The 16,146-nt window shown below is 36.4% G+C and overlaps 1 protein-coding gene across 2 annotated transcripts in view; it reads right to left on the reverse strand.

The window, feature by feature from the left end:
* Positions 1 to 16,146, reverse strand: part of MAN2A1 (mannosidase alpha class 2A member 1) — a 170,237-nt gene that overhangs the window by 37,974 nt on the left and 116,117 nt on the right. For both annotated transcript variants that reach the window (XR_001378333.3, XM_001504585.5), the window contains exons 13-15: positions 5,666 to 5,831; positions 4,125 to 4,343; positions 3,258 to 3,380 (exon numbers count right to left, since the gene is read on the reverse strand). Coding sequence is in view for 1 of the 2 variants with exons in the window: in XM_001504585.5 (XP_001504635.1) it covers positions 3,258 to 3,380; positions 4,125 to 4,343; positions 5,666 to 5,831 (508 nt within the window). In the remaining variant the exon portion in view is untranslated. The remainder of the gene's footprint in view (positions 1 to 3,257; positions 3,381 to 4,124; positions 4,344 to 5,665; positions 5,832 to 16,146) is intronic.

The raw sequence follows: 16,146 nt of genomic DNA on the forward strand, positions 1-16,146 counted from the left end.
ACATGCTATAAAAATTGAACATAAGATTTTTCATTAGACAAAAATGGCTGAAAATAGAAAATAAAAATGTTCACAACTTGATTGGACTGGATGATCTACAAACATTTCCCCACAGCTATAAAAATTTCTAATTAAAATCCTCCTATATTGTCCATATGTCACTTATTAGAAACAGTAATCATTCTACAGCAGTGACATTTTCCCCAGCAAACCTTTATTGTAACCATGGCCCCCTAATGTTCAGGAGTCGGGGCAGGTGGCAAGGATGACCACAGGGAGTCATCTAAGCAAACAGGAAGCAGGATCCAGAAACACGGTTCAATCACAGTTAGGTTTACTATGTTATAAAACACCCTGCCCTTTTACTGGAAAGAACCAGCTGAATAGAAAGCAAATCTACAAACTTGAAAAAACTAAGGCAATCACTGGTTTAGTTTTCATTAGTTAGAATCTAGGTAAAGAAAAATGGAATCAAACGTATAACTTATGTGACATAGGAACAAATTGAAAGCATTTATGAAGAATTATATTTTCTTAAGTATTACGCACCTTAAAAAGCTCAACAATAGCATAAAAAGCTAGGCTTGCAATATGAACTACTTAAGTAGCATAAGATTTTCAGAACCGTGTAATTTTCTTCCAAATTTACCTCTTTGGTTAGAGAAAAATTTTCTAAAATTATCATAATATTTTATAGTTGGTATACCAAGTTCTCGTACCTAATTACTGTATAGCTAGGAAGTTAACGGAGGGGGATGAAACCTGGAATGGTGATTTCTGGACTCTGGCCTTTTTCTGATATATCCAGTTGCCTGTTCCCCTGATGTTCTTTTATTTCCTCTTTCTAAACATATAATAATTCTCTTTATCTTTCTATCTACATTAGAGCTATTTAAAGATACAATTTTAAGTAAAGTCGTTCCTATCGCCCATGCAAAATACTCCCTAGCACAATTACTTTTGTTTTAAGCACAAGCACAATCAACCAAAAGGGAACCCCTGTTCCAGGACAAAAGCTATGTTAAGTGAGAAAAAGCGAACATAGCTCATACTCAGGATCCGCTGCCTGTCCTGGAATGCCTCCTACGAGCTATAGTTTATCTTTAATTTCTCATTGATTTAAAACAACGAAAACAAAAAACTAGAGTCCTTAGTGTGGCCAACACAATCCCTTTTTAAAATCTCTGAGTTTGGTTAGCAGGCTTTTCTAAATTGTAAAACAAAAGTAACTTTTTCAAGAGACAGGTCCCTAGGCAACAACATATAGAGAATATTTAACTTATCTTGAAGAGAGGAAAGGCTGTATCAGTATAAAAGCAAAGGAAGAAACTCTAAAGAAAAAAAATACAGAATTGACCCTGCAAAAATTAAAAATCACTCTAACAGAAAAAGTAATAAATTAAATGACACATTAAGGGAAAATTTTGCAATATATATGGAAAAGGATTCATTTTTACATTCCATAAAGAGTAGCTACAGATTAATGTCATAACAATAGAAAAATGGATAAAGAACTTAAATAGGAAAATCATGAAAGAAATATGAGATAAATCAATTTATAAAAAAGTTTAACCTCAATAATAATCACAAAAATCTTAATAGTAAAATATTTTTCACCTATTATTATAAGTAAAGCTTTTAATATGTCTAATGCTCAGTGCTTGGAATGGTATATTAGAGAGCTACTCTCAAAAAATGCTGGTGCGAGTGAGTATTTATGCAGTCTTTCTAATGGGAAAATAAGGAGTACATCCCAAAAGGCCCAATTCACTGACACAAAATAACTCTTCTAGAAAGTTATTCCTTGGAAATAATCAGCATTATATGAAAAGAACAGTACAAGGAAAGCCTATCACAATGTTACAGTAGTAAAGTATTGGGAGAAAATTTAAATATGCAACAATAGGAAATTCTTTTTTTCCACAAATATATATACACACATATATTTTTGTGTGTGAGAACATTTAAGTTCTACTCTCTTAGCAAATTTCAATTATACAATACAGTGTTATCAACTCTATATAGTTACCATGTTATACATTAGATCCTCAGACCTTATTCATCTCATAGCTGAAAGTTTTTAAACACAACAGTGTACATTAAAGTTGTGTTTTCAAAGAACATATCATCAGATTGCAAGCACCGTCACAACAAAAAAAAATCAAACAAGTACATGCAGAAGACAAAGCTTGAAAACGAAGGAAAAAGGGATATACATAGAATAAAAGACAATAAAAAATCCATCAAAATGCTGACAATGATTTTCACAGGCTTGTGGAATAGTTGATAAATTTTATTGTTTTCTTCACAGTTTTCTCCATTTTTAAAATGTGCCAGAATTTGTGTATTCTACCTTTATACTCGAGTGTAAGGAAAACTTTTTTTCCCCCCCGAGGAAGATTCACCCTGAGCTAACACCTGTTGCCAATCTCCCTCTTTGTTTTGCTTAAGGAAGATTAGCCCTGAGCTAACATTTGTGTCAATCTTCCTCTATGTTGTATGTGGGATGCCACCACAGCATGGCTGCTGATGAGTGGTGTAGGTCTGTGCCCAGGACGCAAACCCAGGCTGCTGAAGTGGAGAGTGTCGAACTTAATCACTAAGCCACAGGGCTGGCCTCCAAAATTTGGGGGTTTTTGTTGTTGTTGTTGAGGAAGATTAGCCCTGAGTAACATCTGCCACCAATCCTCTTCTTTTTTGCTGAGGAAGATTAACCCTTAGCTAACATCTGTGCCCATCTTCCTCTACTTTATATGTGGGATGCCTGCCACAGCATGGCTTGACAAGCAGTGCACAGGTCTGTGCCTGGGATCTGAACAGGTGAACCCTGGGCCACCAAAGCGGAGCGCGCAAACTTAACTACTACGCCACCAGGCCAGCCCCCAAAATTTTGTTTTTTAAAGTGCTTAATGTTAAGGAGAAAAATGGCCCAGTGGCAATCTATTTTCCCACATGGCTGGATATTTTGTGTCTAAATACATGCTGTGCCACATACGTACATAATACCACAAACGCACACTAACCCTAAATCAAATCCAGCTTCTTTCCGTGGAGAGCATGTGTTTGTGCTGATTTCCAACTCTGAAAAATTATTTATCTAACATTCAACTACAAATTGCTAAGTGTCAAGAAGGAGATATAATAGTGGAGCCACTTATCGGGTCCTAATAGATGACAAAACAATGAGATGCACTTATTTTTTTCCTCTTTACTCTTTCAATAAGTGCTTATTCACTGCTCAGCTCACCAGTACTTACCTTGGCTTCTCCATCAGGTAAGAAGAGGTAGGCACCACTTTTGTCCCTTTTACTCGAAGTTCCATACCATGAAAACTGCACTTGTACTTTATGATGTCTACCATCTTCTTTATTTATCATTTTCTAAGCATAAAAAAAAAAAATTAAGGCAACTCACTATTAAGATATTGACAATGTTGCATCTGGTTCTATGCATATGTCAATTTAAAAAAAAACTACCTGGGGATAGTTTGAAAACTGCTACTGTTCAGCCTCTAATATTCACAATTCTTGGATGAACATCCACATTTTATACTTATCCTTAGGATTTGAAACCTTCACATCAGGAACAAAAAGTCTGAACACAGTTCATCAAGGAAGAAAGAGATACACAAATTAAGAAATCTTCACTGGTGTTTCTAAAACTTTCTGTAGTAAACAAGCAGGTTTATTTTTTATGTCCAATATGCATGGACCAATATTTTTGTAAAGTACAATAAAAGTGAATTACTAGAAAAATTATATTTAAAATGATATACCAAAGATATACTCAAATTTTTTATTTCTCGATTCAATAGGCATAAATGTGCTGTGTCAAATTGCTTTCAAAGTTTCCATAAACATTTCCATAAACATTTCTCAGCAGCCATGGCTTCCATCCTTATCTTGAGGACCGGTAACAAACACTTCACAGAGCAGCAGTACCCACAGAACACAATGGTGAGGAGGAAGTGGTCACTGCGGACCACAAAAAGGTACATAGAGCTCATCCATCCTTTCTCCCAGAGCACTTGTGTCGACTTTTTCTCCTCTGCATAAGTAATATTATGTAATATTGTAATAAAAGTGATAAGGCTTCTATGAATTTCAGAACTAACCAGAACATACCTCCATAAGCCCCGACTGACCAAACTGAAGCTTAATAAAGGAGTTTTCAAGAGTTATATCTTCTTCAGTACTTTTTATATTCTCCATTTTGAAAATTCCTTTATCTTCTATGTTACCATTATACAGGGCATATTCAGCTAAATGTGAATGTGAGCTTCTTGATTCTGAAATTGTATATACTTTTAGTCCCAATGGTGGCATCTGTGCTAGAAAAGAGATCTTTAAAAAATAGAGGAAGGAATTTATTAAAGAAAAATGTAATCTACTGAAGGAAAACCATTTACACTCCTAGTGAAAACAACAAATTACCCTATTTTTTGAAAAGAGAATATAATACCATTCTATAAATATGTTTTGATAACATAGGATAGAATATCCACATCTCAGTTTATCCACGGAAGCTAACTTCAAGTCAGTAGGATTATCAAAGGCACTAATGTTTTCATCCAATATATGAAATTACGTGACCATCCTCAATTGTCCTACAGTGCTCTTAATAGATGCTCAGAGCGGGAAATTCTGGATGAAGGTTAGGACTTACTATGAACTACAATTTTTCCTAATAATCATGGATCTTTTTACAATACTATGATATGTCAGTACATTAAAAATAAAAATGGTAAACGTAATAATATAAATATTAAGCACACTGGTTCAGTCAACACCAGCCATCAAATGCCTGGGGTCTAGCAGAGACTAAAGGAGGCACAGACGATGCACACACTGGAAGAGACGACCCCTGCCTCCCAGGAGCTACTGCTCCAGTTTCCACATGGGGTGTTTCCTGTAAAATCTGACCAAAACTTGCATTATACTTTTCCTTTCTATGTAAAGGATTATGGGTTTAGAAGAGTAACCAGCAATGGCTTTTAACAAGCAGAAGTAATTCTCTTCTAGAGTTCCTAACTTATGGCTGTGCCTTCAGAAGTACAGTTTAAACTACACTCCAGACTCTAAAAGTTCAACCTTTCTAGTCATTTGGGGGTTCAGTTTAATATTGCTTCTTTTAAGAAATTTTCCCCCAAAATGTCTATTACATGAACCCAGATTTCCCATAATTATATCTCAGGAAAAAAAATCTTATTCTAGGAAGTTTTTCATGTCACCTTTGCAATGGAAAGTTGAAAGTATCCAAAGTTATTTAGAAGGGTGGTATTTATCTCAATTCCAATACGTGTAATTGTCATTAAATTGTGTTAGACAAAAAAATTCAAAATTTTATGAGTAATGATTACTTCATTAGTTCAGGAAAAAGTTACAATATATACATACCTACAAAGGTACACAATATACATACTAATAGCATGCTAATAACAACATGCAATATACATACTAACAAAGATATTAATATTTTGGGAAACAGAATCTATTTTCATTTAGCGTCATTTACCTGGTCAGTTAAATCTTCTGGTATTTACAACTTTAACCACTTCACATATACCAACTTGACAGCTCAAGGAGACATGTATACATAAATATAAACTATACTGCCCATGCTTTTCTTTTATGATGCCTCTTTAAGTTCTAGGGTAAGAACCTACCTCGTAGGCTGTCTTTGAAATATTATCCGCTGTATCCCACACTGCACTCATCTGAATCTCCACAGGCTTTCCTGAAGCAGAAGACAGCAGCACTGTGGGGGAACTCACACAGATGGAGACCATCGATTTTCGGTCTTGTTCTGAAGGATTATAGATCACAAGATACCTGCAAAAACAGCTGCTTTACTATTGGGATCTCAAAACCTTTTTAGTTCTTTAACACTGTTTTTAAGATCTCAGCTCATAGATGGTCATAGAGTCAACATGTCGAGAAGAATTAGAAGCAATAGTCTGGTAAAACTTTTGGAGAACAGGCAATTTCATCGCAACAAATACCACACAGTACAAAGGGTAATGAAATAATTATCCACTTTCTAAGAATAAATGTTATACAAATGGAAGTTATTAATAGAACTGTAATAAAAATATTTCCATCTCCTAGAAAGTGATCTATATACATATGGTTTAACTGATCTGTCTAAAAGAATCAGACCTATACAACTAATATCCAGATTCCGGTCTAAGCTCGCTGAATAAAAAAACACATAAATTATCTGTTTGCAATTTAGCCATAATTAATTTCCATTAAAATTCTGACATTCATTTTAGACCACTAAAACACAGTGAAAATGTATAGCTATCCATGTAGAATCACATAATTCATACATTTATTTTATATACAGAAGGCTCTTATTATCCAAGACAGCTGGTTCTAGAAAAAAGGCCATTTGACGTGAATCCCCTTAAAATAGGGGCTAAAATTTTATAATAAATACTGACGGGAAAAAAAAAGATTTGGGACTTAGCTAGAACAAGGAAAATAAAAACTACTAAAACAAGTTTAGGCAATATTTGCGACTGTATGCAACTCTAAGAATGAACAAAAAAATGAATGAACTAGAGTTTTGGGCAGAATTTTTCTAACAATATTTTACACTAGCACATTATGATATCCTTCATGTAACATTTAATCTTTACAAGATGGTTTTAAACATAACTATATTTGTAAAAAATAGTCAAGGACTTTATCATTTTTCCTAAAGTACTCTCGTAATTCTTTGATATTCAAATAATTCTCAATCGAAGAACTTAACATCCTTGGTTTTCTCATTAGCATAACTCTGCCAGATCCTCATTGTTTCATGCCTTCGCCTGTGAGTAGAAATGTTCTAGACCATCATGTCACATACTTTGCAAGATTTATGATTTCACTTTATAATCAATTTGTATCACATTATCTTCAATTAAATCAAAGAGTACTTCAGAGGATGTTCGACTAATAATATAACTTACTGACTCATTAGTGAATATTTTCACAATCTGAAGTATTTTGTTTTCCTATACAATTTTTTCACTGTGAGAACACAGAACTGAATGGTCAGATAGCAATTGCTGCTCCCCCTGAGCCACAGTAGCTATATCAGACATGGGCGAAGCAAGCTGGCATCGTTTATTTAGTGCATCAGGAAGCCTAGTAGTGGTCTTCTATCCTACATATGTGTCCTGTATATTTCAACTGTATTACAAACCATTCATTAAGAAATAAAATTAATACATACAGTGGCCAAAACTAAAGCCAAGGACAATAGGAAAACACGAAGAAAAAGAAAGAATGTAGCATAAAACCTACAAAACATCTGACTTACAAACCGCTTATCAGAAGCAGCACTTATGATTGAAACAATATTCTGAGACACCAAAGGTAACAATATGAAAATAAGAATGTCTCTAATTCCTATTAGGCTTATAGTATGCCTCAGGATCACAAGACCTAACATCACTTACGGGCATTGAGATTCCTTATGTATACGAGAGAAGAGAAGCTAGAGCCATGTTCTCAAAAACATATTCATAAAGGGTACTGAAGCCGCCGAGTACTAAATAAACTCCATTTTATCCACAGAAGTCATTTTCAACCAGACTGAGGGTAACACACCCTTGAGAGGTGTGCTCAACAGACTTACTTAAGAGATGTGTCAACCTACTTGCGCACTCCCAGTGCCCTCTACCAGAGCTTATACTTCACCTGACTGTTGTCCCACCACAAACACACCTAGAGAATCACAACTGCCAGGATTCAGTTACAGACAGGATTGCACTATATTCCTAATGTGCCCTGGGGAGGAAAAACAGTTGAGAATCACTCATCCTCAGCACCAAAGATGTCCAACCCAGCATTCTAGAAATGAGTGATTTACTACTGAAATCTCATGTTCCCAAAGGCTTAGAGTGAGCACGTGAAGAAATGTGGAAGACATGGTCTGAAGATTTAGGCCAGTCTCCTAGTTCTGCAGAAGCCCTGGGGGACATCCCACTAGCAAGTTCTTTGGACACTCCACTACACAGAGCTAATCACAAAGGCTCTGATAATAACATGTAACATGTGCCCAAGCAATCAATTAGGTAATAAGCATCCAGAACACTGATTCCTTGCCGTGGGGGAAAAAAATGACTCACGTTTAAAGCAAATAATAATTTTAACCATACATTTGGTTTTATACAATATTAAACACTTTTTATAATAAGCTGTGAACTAGGTTCTGTTTTGTTTCATTTTAGTAGCTAATTAGTATTTGACCATAATGATGTTTCTACTGTACTGAATGATTATGTAATTATCATGCCAGGAATCTATTCAAAAAACTACATGTGTAGAGTATATGAGTACAATGTTGCTCTAAGAAAATAATTTTTTAACATAATTAGAGATTCACAGCATGTTCTTCAAGTGCATCACAGCACAAATGTGTCTGACATACACACAAACCCCTATGTACATTTTAAGTACAGTACAGAGAAAGCTGATCATATATAAATTATATTTCCTTTGGAAATAAGTACATTACCACAAATTAACTAAATTTTCACTGCCATCATCATGTTTGGTAGGCAAACATTTGTTATACTGCCAGTATCCCCAAACACGAGCTCTTCTAAAACTGTCACTTGTGAAGGGAACCAATGGTTTCAGTACGACATCATTTTATCATACTCACTTATTGAACATTAATATTTGATGCACACCAACAAAAGAAAAGAGTGATATTTATGTTCTGAAAATGCGGATAGTTAATTTCTACTTTACCTTGGAAGTAACTATATAGGAAGCTCAGAACTTTTTTCCCCCAATTTCCTACACATTTGCATTAGCTTCCTACCTATCGTCTTGTCACAAAGTCATAGCCAACCTCCTCGTTCTCATGACACTAAACACCCACAGCTTGGGGTTACGGGCAATTATTTCAACTCTCTATGTACAAGAACAACTCTCATCTCATGAAGACAAAGCACTCATATGCTCCCTGTCAATCAAATTAGAGGGCAGAAGATGATCTACTTTGGCTGGGATAAAAAGGAACGGAGAAAAATGAAGCATAATTGTACGATTATGTTAAACTGGGAATCACTTTATGGAAGAACTAGAATCCCACTATAAACACGGTTCTGAAAATTCTGAGGATGAATATATTTAGAATTCCTTCACACCTTTTGTAGAAATGATTTATGTCATGTTAAGAAAGACAACTGTGGTAATCCAAGTTCTCTCTTTGAGGTAATTCTGATCAGTACCCACTATAAACAACAGAATAGGACCACATGGGTTTCCTTCCAGGACTGGATGAAGGGCAAAGCGGAAGGAATAGGCCCTTGGTCAGAATGAGCTTCCTGTATGCCAGGCCAAGTCTTCAGGCCTGTATGGGCAACCTACAAGGCACATCCTTTCATCCTTTCCACTGGACAGATAAGGAAACTGAGGTTCAGAAAGGTTAAGTATGTCGCCAAAACTCACCCAGCTACAAGTGTCACATCAGGGCTTAGAACTCAATCTCACCCCTAAAGCCATCTTCTTAACCACTTCACTCACAGGCCACGTGTATAGGAAACTTTTTGACAAGTGTTGTTTCCTGTAGAGACTCCCTTAGTTCCAAATTCATACATGAAAAACTTTCTTCTCATGGATGCCAAAGATCTCCACAGAGCCTCTCTCTTGAAGAAGCTCAGATTGAACAAAAAGCTACTTACATCTCATGTATATTATATTTACAAAAGAAAATTTATAAATTGGAACATTGAAACAGAAACAATCTCGTGATACATATTAAGGAGATCATCTTATGACCTCATTGCATGAGGTAAGCTAGAACAATATTCAAGGAAACATTTAAAAATCACTGCATACTTTTATGACGGTGAAAGGAAGACAAAAATGAAAAATATTTGTAAGTCCCCTGTAAGCGTAGTTTAAAACCTGTCAAGCAGACACTAGGTTATATGAAAAATAATTCTAACTTCATGTGCCTGGAATAGAATAACATTCAATAAATAGTTGATGAGTGAGCAATGCATAAAAATCCCACCAGGAGAATGTACCATTTGTAAATAATACCTATTAGAATGGGGCTTTATAGTTTTATCAGATTACTTTTATTTTGATATTTCAATTCCTCAAAAAGTACCTTTAAGGTCAACAAGACATATAATTAATCCCTTTGCAAAGATAGAGGAAATGACAGATCCAAGATCAGAGAGATAGGTAAAAACAAAGATTAGAGCTGAGGTTGGCTGATTCTTAATGACAGTATATTAAAAAAATCATTTCAAAAAAGAATATATTCATCTTCTCTAAGTAACCTCGTTAGTGGAGCACAATCTAAAGAAGAGTATTAACCTATATATAGTATTCTAAATATATATATAGTATAACCTATATATAGTTTTCATGGAAATATATGGATTTATATGTTTATGAAAATTGCAATTTCCAGATTTGGAGTCCTTTTGATATAGTCCACCTAGCTTTTTAGGTTTCAAACATAATTCTTACCATATTAGCCAGGAGAAAAACAAAGTCAAGATACTAAAAACATAGGGAGGCTTTTGGAGGTCTTCAATAATCACACTCAGTTTTGTGATTCCTGGGCTTTGCAGCCAGACATGTTCAAGCTCAAAGCCCTACCACGGCACTTGGAATTTGGGAGGCTTTGGACAAGTTATTTCATTTCTCCAAGCCTTAATATCATCATCAGAAAATCAGGAGACAAGATTGTTGTTTGGATTAAATGATAAAATGTTTGGAAAATCACATAGCTCAGACCTGGCACAAAGTATAATCTCAATAGCAATTAATTTCTCTCCTTTCTCTTATAAGACCCTCCTTGTGTCCTGACCAGGGACTCTGGTACATAAATCACACCAGATGGTGGAATGAATGTTTTAATTAACCCAGGTCACTGAGCTGCCTTAAATGCCTTTTTGTCTGTGTGTAAGGAAGATTGGCCCTGAGCTAATATCTGTGCCAATCTTCCTCTACTTTGCACATGGGATGCTGCCACAGCATGGCTTGATGAGTGGTGTGTAGGTCCACACCAGAGATCCAAACCCACGAACACTAGGCTGTAGAAGCAGAGTGCACGAACTTAATCACTACGCCGCTGGGCCAGTCGCCTTAAATGTCTTTTTTTGTGTAGGCACATATAAATCTAAATGAAAGAAATTAACAAAACCACACATGTGATAACACAGAGACCCTGAAACAAGAATTCAGATAACATGGGGGGATAAATGCACAGGTACATAGAATATTCACATGTACAAAAAATTACACGTGGATGGCTAAATTAAAAAGTAAAAAGAAAAGGACAGAGAAAAGGACACCTCCTGGCATGTGTCATTATAAACTTTTGAACATGATTACACAGTCCCTGTCCGGGAAGTACCTATAGTCTAGAAGGGGAGAGAGACAGACAGTAACTGTTAAGTTCAATATATAGGATAGGTAATATGACAAAGGTATGCACAGAGTGTCCTGTGACACACACAAAAAAATGGCATTTAGGATGATTAAGAATTAATTAGGAGAGAATTCAAAATAGAAAACTAATTTTACATGAAATGAGCAGAACGTATATACAGAAAATGATAAAACTTTATTGAGGGACACAAAAGTGAATAAATGGAGAGACATACTTTTCTAGGTGAGAGAACTAAAATAGTGCAAAAAGACAACACTCCCAAAATTAATTCATAAATCTTATGCAATGTCAACTAAAATCCCATTGAAATCCTTTTGTTAGGAAAAAGGCGAGGGAAGAAAAAAGATCCTAACCTGGGAAAAACAATTCAATAATATATCTATAGTAATAGATGGACAAGACAAATGGTTAAACAGATGCATTAAAACAATATGCCAACACTCATTCTAGATGAATTAAAAATTTAAAACATAAAAAATTAGTAGAAAAAATAAATACATAATTTGTGGTATAAAAAAATCTGTCTAACCATAACAGAAAACTATAGTAAAGGAAAAGGATGGTAAATTTGATAACCAAAAGTAAAACTTTTTCCAACTTAAAAAAATAAGATTAAAGAATAAAAATAAAAGGAAATCAAATTCAGGAAATTTGTAAAGTCCTCTTACAAATCAACAGAAACATAAACAAAGTAGAAAAAAGTGAGCATTTTTCTTTTATCAAATTGAAGTTGAAAAATAAATGATGCTCCTACTTCCAGGAGAGATGGAGTAGCCGGTGACAGACAAGAGCTCCCACTTCTATTGGTCATCTAGAAAAACCAATAAAATACAGGATCAGCTGCTGGAAAGCAACAGAGAACTGCTGAGGAGAGGAAAGTACTTCAGAGAAGTGAGCTGTCTCTAGCCATTTTCGCCTGGGGCATGCCAATTCTCAGCTGGGAGAGGCTGAATTCCATGCAAAACCCAGTACAAAGCCTAAAGGAGGCTCACTTTGGGGACAAAGAGGCCAAAAGGGCATCCGGTGAAGACTCGGGGGGCTTCAAGTATACATTTGGTTTTCTCACCAGGACATGTGCCAAATACCAGGGGCTGCACAGAAAGAGAGGCTTAAAACTTAAACCAAAAGCTTCTGAAAAACAGAGCAGAGGCATCTCAGAAGATTTCAGAACCCACAGGAAGCAGGGCTTAGAGAATATACTAGTTAGAAACTTGGCAAGCTAGATGAACAAGACATTGAGTGAATTAGCCTCAATTTAGCATAGTCCTTAACTGGAGTATCTAGAAGAAGATATTTTCTGGAGCCTCTATAAATTTTATACACAACGTCTAGCACTTAACATAAATTTCCAAGATGTCCCAAAAGACAGAGCCACAAGACCAAACACCAAGAAGAAAAAGACAAAAGAAGAACCAGAACCACACATAAACCATACATTGGAGTTAACTGATAAGACTTTAAAATAATGACTAACATGTCCAAGGAAAGAGGAAACATGAATAAAGTAGACTAAAAGATGAAGAGTTTCACCACAGAAAGTGAATACATTAAGAAAAAAAACAAATGAAATTCCAAAAGGATAAATATTTGAAATTAAGAACTCAGTGGATGTGTTTAACAACAGAATAGACTCAGCAGAAGTCAATAAAAAATACCTAAACTGAAATTAAAAAAACAAAAAGGAATGGGCAATACAGAAAAGAGTGTTAGGAACATGGGCCACATGGTGAAAAGGTCAACACGTGGAAGAAGATGTATGTGGACAGAGATAAGAGAGAAAACAGTAGAACACAAATATTTGAACAGCTGAGAATTTTCTAAAACTAATCAAAGAGATTAACCCACAGAAACAAAAAGTTCTGTGAGCCCCAGATGGAGGAAAAACACACCATGGTGTATCATGTTAATTCCTCCCACCTCTCTGACACCCAAAAGGCAAAATCTTAGAAGCAGCGAGTGAAAAAAAGATAATACTGTCACAGGCACAACAATAAGATCACTGGCTGACATATCAACAGAAATGAATGAAGCCAAGAGATAATGGAGTTACGTATTTAAAGTGGTGAGGAAAAAATAAAAACACCGAGAATCTACAAATCCATATCCAGAAAAGTTTTCTTTAAAAAATGATAAAGACAGCAAACAAAAACTGAGAGAAGTGGTTACCTACCAGCAGACTTGCACTAAAAGAAATGCCAAGTCTTTCTGGCAGAAGGAAAATAATCTCAGAGGGAAACATGGAACTGTAGGGAAAAGTGAAGAGCACAAAGGGGGATTAAATTTATGAGAAAACATAAATGAATATCAACTGTACAAAATAACACAAAAGTAATCACTTGAATTAGACTATATTAAGTCATCTGTGCTTCTCTATGGAAAACACTAAAGTATCCAAATAAAAATATTCAAAAGATTATATTTAATAGCTAATCAACATACTGACTGAATTGAGGGAACACGATAGTTAATAAAAAGTATACTCATGGGCTGGAATATTAATAGTCATTAAATACTTATGAGGATTTTTTTTTTCTTGGTGAGGAAGATTACCCATGAGCTAATATTCATGCCAATCTTCTCTAATTTGTATGTGGGATGCCTCACAGCATGGCCTATGAGCAGAACAGCTCTACACCTGGGATCTGAACCTGTGAACCCATGCCACCAAAGTGGAGCACATGGAACTTTAACCACTTGGCCACAGGGCCAGACCCTGAAGAATCTTTTTAAATACAGGATATAAGAAATACAGATATAAGAAAAAGGATGCTATCTTTAGGACATACAGGCCATCAATACCACTAGAATCTACATAGTAAAGTGCACCTCTAACATGCCAATATATTAAGCTAGACAGGGGGATAAACCTCAAGTCACAGTGACGGGTAGGGTGTCGTTTAAGTCATTACAAGGACCTTAGATCTTCTTATTATACAGGTTATGGAGAGTGACTGGAAGGTTTAACATGGTCAGATTTTCATTTTTAATAGATACTTCTAGTTGCCAAGTAGAGGAAAGATTTAAGGAGTCAAGACTCAAAGAAGGAAGACCAAGGAGATAGCTACACCAGTCCAGGTGATTAAATCAACCAGAGGGAGGAAAGGTGAAGACCTAAGTTAGAAGAGTGGTAGAAACACAAAAAGAACAAATTCAAGAAACAGGTGGGATATCGTATCAGTAAGATTTTCTGAATTCCTTGGAGAAGGATGGGTGGTAAAACAGAAGAGACAGTTTTCTACAACTCCTGGTCTCCAGTTAGGGTGGGATAGATATGGTGGTAGCATCAACCAAGATTGACCACCTAGGAACGGATAGTGGGAGGAGGCTTCAAGATAAAGGGGATAAATCCAGACTGACACTTCGCAAATTTGAGGTGCCTGAGGAACATCCACAGATATTCATCCAGATGCTCCTAAATTAATGAACTGAAACTCAGAATCCATGTTTCCAGTGGAAATATAAAAATCAGGTTTCTAAGTATGGTAGGCAGAACAATGCCCCCCCTCCCCACGATGTCCACATCCTAATCTCCAGAACCTAGGAATATGTCACTTTACATGGTAAAAGGGACTTTGCAGATGTGATTAAGGATCTTGGGATGAGGAGATATCCTGGATTATCCAGGTGGGCCCAATCTACTCACAAGGGTCCTTATAAGAGAGATACCGGAAGGTCCAACAGAGAAGACAGTCATGTGACAACAGAAGGAAGGGTCTGGAGTATGTGTGGAAGGGGCCACAGGCGAAGGAATGCAGGTGGCCTCTAGAAGATGAAAAGCGCAAAGAAACAAATTCTTCCCTCAAAGCCTCCAGAAGGAGCCACTCCTGCCAACAATATTACACTATTCCTCTTGAAAATGAGGACTAAGCTCTGGTTTCACATCACAAAGACTGAAGACTTTTTGCCACCAAATACATAAAAGAAAATCTTCAGTCCTGGAAAAGGAGGCAGGGGTAGGGCTGGGCAAAGAGCAGTGAGAAGAGCTTCGGGTCCTCGGAACTGGGCCCAAGCAAAGATTGAAATGAAGTACGTCAAGCCCTCTGACTCCCTTTCCTTTAGAGAACTCCCTCCCACTTCCTCATGTGCTGGCTACCAGGCCTGATGTGCCCAAACTCTCAACGTCCCAGTTCAAGAGACCACAGCTAAAAACAGAGAAAGCAAATGAAAAAACCCCCAAACCTGTACTCTCTAAAAAGTGAATGATTGGGGCTGGCCCCGTGGCCGAGTGGTTAAGTTTGCGCGCTCTGCTGCAGGCGGCCCAGTGTTTCGTTGGTTCGAATCCTGGGCGCGGACATGACACTGCTCATCAAACCACGCTGAGGCAGCGTCCCACATACCACAACTAGAAGGACCCACAACGAAGAATATACAACTACGTACCGGGGGGCTTTGGGGAGAAAAAGGAAAAAAATAAAATCTAAAAAAACAAACAAACAAACAAAAAAAAGTGAATGATTGATAGTCCTTACACTGACCAAAGTGGTTATTCTTAACCTTCAAAAATTCTATTTTCTAATCTTTGTTTCTTTTCTTTTTTTAAAGACTGGCACCTGGGCTAACAACTGTTGCCAATCTTTTCTTTCTTTTTTTTTTTTTCCTGCTTTATCTCCCCAAACCCCCCTGTACATAGTTGTATATCCTAGTTGCAGGTCCTTCTAGTTGTGGGATGTGGGACGCCACCTCAACATGGCCTGACAAGCGGTGCCATGTCCGCGCCCAGGATCCGAA

Source organism: Equus caballus, chromosome 14 (assembly GCF_041296265.1).
Source record: "Equus caballus isolate H_3958 breed thoroughbred chromosome 14, TB-T2T, whole genome shotgun sequence".
In the NCBI taxonomy this organism is placed as follows: domain Eukaryota; kingdom Metazoa; phylum Chordata; class Mammalia; order Perissodactyla; family Equidae; genus Equus; species Equus caballus.